The sequence below is a fragment of the Egretta garzetta genome, unplaced genomic scaffold, assembly GCF_000687185.1.
Source record: "Egretta garzetta isolate BGI_Z169 unplaced genomic scaffold, ASM68718v1 scaffold598, whole genome shotgun sequence".
Classification (NCBI taxonomy): Eukaryota; Metazoa; Chordata; class Aves; order Pelecaniformes; family Ardeidae; genus Egretta; species Egretta garzetta.
The window spans coordinates 2,650,000-2,653,878 of record NW_009260621.1 but is presented as its reverse complement, the minus strand read 5'-3'; the positions used below and the strand labels follow the sequence as shown (position 1 = coordinate 2,653,878).

General features: G+C 57.0%; 1 protein-coding gene across 1 annotated transcript; it reads left to right on the top strand.

Annotated features, from left to right (window-relative positions):
- The first annotated feature begins 545 nt into the window (after nucleotides 1-545).
- Nucleotides 546-3,827, top strand: LOC104132115 (protein FAM78B). Its single transcript, XM_035900758.1, has 2 exons — nucleotides 546-560; nucleotides 704-3,827. The coding sequence occupies exons 1-2, from the start codon at nucleotides 546-548 to the stop codon at nucleotides 1,328-1,330; spliced, it is 642 nt and encodes a 213-aa protein (XP_035756651.1). The 3' UTR covers nucleotides 1,331-3,827.
- The last annotated feature ends 52 nt before the right edge of the window (nucleotides 3,828-3,879 follow it).

Genomic DNA, 3,879 nt, shown 5'->3' with positions numbered 1-3,879 from the left:
CCTCCTGCTGCCTGCCCGCGTCCTTGCGTCGTGGCAGATTCATTTGCACGTGGCACTGGAGCACTTGGGGACGCTGGAGCGAGCGGAGGTCGTCTCTTGTCGGGGGGATGGCACCCGGGTGTCTCCAGCCGCTTGCAGGCAGCTCCAGAGCCCAGATGCGTTTGGAGCCAGAGCTTGGACTCAGCAGGAGGTTTCACCAAAGCTCCCCGCTTGTAATTGCCACGTGGCGATCGTCTCCCTTGCTGTAGTCGCGCGGGGTGTTGCTAACGTGGTTGGCAGCCAAGATTTGGGCTGGAATTTCCCCCCCAGCCATATTGCAGGGACTTCATCACACCAGCAGCAGGCGTAATTGTGGTGTTTAATTATTGTACGTGTCTCTGTGCAGGCGTATGTATGTAGAGGCACAGAGTTTTATCACACAAGGGGGCTGCTGACGGGCTTGGCCAGTGCCGTGGTCGTGGTGCTGCAGCTGGCAGATGGGGATGGCTGTTCTCCTCCGGCACAGGAGCTGATTAAGGCGAGAATGGCCCCAGAGAGACTCAGCAATGAATTTTGGCCCAGTTGGTTTGATTGTGGGTTACTTAAAATAGTGCTTTGCTGGCAGAACAAAGGTTTCAGCTAGCCGTGACTGGCTTGGTGAAGGAACCAAAGCTGAATTTGCTCTTGAAGGAAGTCCTCGAGAGCTTGCTGCAGGCTGTGAGAGGGTCCCCAAGCTGCTTGCCTCCTTGTCCCTGCTTTCCTGTCCCTTGCTGGGCGCTGTCACTGCTGTTTCCCCCCTAAACTGGCCTTTCTCTTCCCATTTGCTAGGTCAAGCTGGGAGCTGCCCGACCTGCGAGAAGGAAGAGTAAAAGCCATCAGCGATTCGGATGGTGTGAGCTACCCCTGGTATGGAAACACCACAGAAACGGTGACCCTGGTTGGGCCCACTAACAAGATCTCCAGGTTCTCGGTGAGCATGAATGACAATTTCTACCCCAGCGTGACATGGGCTGTCCCTGTGAGCAACAGTAACGTGCCGCTGCTGACCAGGATTAAAAGGGACCAGAGCTTTACCACATGGCTGGTGGCCATGAACACCACCACCAAGGAAAAGATCATCTTGCAGACTATAAAGTGGAGGATGCGAGTGGACATTGAGGTGGATCCCATGCAGCTGCTGGGGCAGCGGGCACGGCTGGTGGGAAGGACTCAGCAGGAGCAGCCCCGGATCCTCAGCAGGATGGAGCCCATCCCACCAAACGCACTAGTGAAACCCAACGCCAACGATGCCCAAGTCCTCATGTGGAGACCCAAGCGAGGCCAGCCTATAGTCGTGATACCTCCCAAGTAGAGCAGCGCCGGCGCGCGTGCGTGAGGACTGGGGTGCTGTCAGCCTGCTGCAAATGAACGGGGTTTCTGAACCAAAGCAGACTTCTTTGGTTCTCCTGCCTTTGTAGCTGTGGTTGGAAATGCGGCTCCTCCTTAGTCAGAAAGAGAGCCTGGCCGGCGTGGGGGCACAGAAGAGGGATCGCTGAGCTGCAGGATTTCCCAGAAAGCAGAATTGAGTACTTCTAGGGGCTTGCGGCTGGCTAAGAGGCTGTCTGACCTAAACGACTTGTCTTTCCTTGCAGGGCAATGCAAGGAGCATGAGTGCGATCGAACCGTGCCTGTGGCAAATGCTGCTTTCCACCCAGCTGGAGGTAGAAGCGGAGACCGTGCCTGCTGGACGCGGAGGGCTCCTGCGGTGACCCTTCCCACTGGGGCGCGGGTGTCCCCGCAGTGTCTATACCTATGCATTTTGGATCGATAATCGACCCCTCGCCCTGCCTGCTGGGACTGGGCAGGAGAGCCTGGGAGCAGAGCAGGAGCCCGGTGCTGGCCATCGCTGCTGCCTGGGAGGGGTTTTTCAGCAGCTGAGGGGAAGTGGGAGGTTTTGCATGTGTCTGGGTGTGTTTGGAGTAGTTGTGAGCGTAGGAGATGCTGTAGCTCTTTTCCGTCTTGGAGTGAGATCTAAGGGCAGGTTAGATGTCCTTTCATTTTAAGGTGCACTAAATCTTTGCAGTTCCTCAACCTTCCCCCCTCCCAATCCCGCTGGCCCTTTTCTTATGGAAGCAAAACCAATTCTCAGCTGAGCGAGAAACTGGGAGCCTGTTCACCCAGCCCACAGCGAGCAGGTGCTTGCTGACCGTGGGGTACCCAAACCAGCTTGGAGGTACCCTGGGACTCACACGCTTCCATTGCAGACTCAAGTCCCTTGCAAGAAGTTGGGTGCTTGCTCGTTTTCCATGGAAATGCCAGTTTACGTGGAGATCCTCCTCCTCCTCAGCCACCCAAGGGAGCAGGTAGATACCGGCGCTGGTGGGGAGGAGACGGCATGCTTTGCGGTAACTCCCCAGGCTCTGCAGGGATGGGGGTCTCCTCTCCGTGGGTCGGAGGCAGGGGTGTGAGCAGAGGCTGCATGGGGCAGGCCTGGGTTTGCCTGGGCACTGCCTCCTGCTGCTGTGGGTGCTTTGGGGATTAACACAGGGCTTTATTTGCCTTTCTCCTCGCCCCTTGCTGCCTGGATGGCTGGCATCGTTTGGTCCCTGGGGCAGTGCTGGTGCCATGGGCTGTGACCTGTAATTCCTGACATTTTGCCCTTGGGATGCAGCAGAGGCGAAAGCTGTGGCTGCACTGCCAATGCCCCAGGTGCCCCATCGCTCCCAGGCAGATGGTTACAGCTTTCTCTCCATCCGCTGCCCCGGCATGAGCGCTGTGGCTCCTCTGGCTCATGCCCCTGCCTTCGCGTCACGGAAGGTTTGTGCTGCTCTGGGGATGCGGGTAATTCCCACTAGGAGCATCCCATCTTCTGTCCTGCTGCCAGGAGAGCCTGAGGAGGGTTGCCGTATTCGGCACTTCTGTGCAAAGCCTTTCCTGTGGTGTTAGCAGTGCTGTCCTCAGCCTGGCTGTCGGGACACCCAGCCCAGGGCTGCTTTGCTCTCTCTGGTGTGCTGGCACATCCCTGCGGCATCGCTCCGCAGAATGTGGCCGAGCTCCTGCAAAGCTTCAGCCACGGCTTGTGCTTTTCCAGGGTGGGATGTGCACCCCAGTCCCCACCAGTGAAGGGGCTCCCCAGGCATATTAGACCAAAAATCCCTGTGAAGTCCCCGTGCTACTTATTTTCAGTAGTGTTTGCTGCTGATTCGATTCTTTTATTTATTTTTCTTTTAGAAGCGTTGCATTTTGACGCCTTGACGCACAATTCTGCGTGCTGGGGCTGGTGGTCCTGCTCCTTCTGCTCGGCCTTGCAGGGCAGGCTGGGAACCTGCTGCTTTTGGTGCCTATGTCTGGGTTTCGCTGGGGGCTACAGCCTTGCAGTGGGAGAAGTTTGGAGGCAGAGGGGGCTCTGAGCTTTGGTTTGCTGTGTTTTCTGGAGCAAAGCTTCTACTGGGAGCTTGCCCGTGTGGGAAGGTGTCCTGCTCTTGTGAGACTCTGCCTGTGGTTTTGTCCTGGTATGGGATTGACGCCAGCGTTTGCTATCACTGATGTTTTGTTTTTCAAAAAGCGTGTGGAAGGGGGTTAGAAACCTTAAATACTGTTTTCCTGAAGATTTGGGGGGGGGGAGGAGGAGGAGGAGGGGTAAGCACCTTTTGGTTTGAAATAAGGCAGATGTATTCTTTTGACCCAGTGGGACAGAAATGTCTCTGGCAGCACTTGCATATAAAAGCCAGGGGAAGAGATTCCCTGACAAACGGGTATAGCCCCAAGGTGGGCTCCTGGCTGGGAGAGGATGCTGCATCCAGAGAGGCTGTGGGAGCTAGCTCCCCAAAACCCACAGGGAAGGGCTGGGGCTGCGCACCAGCCATCAGCCTGGGGAGCTGCTGTGGCACCACCATGGTGCCCACCAGCTGGCGGGGGGGG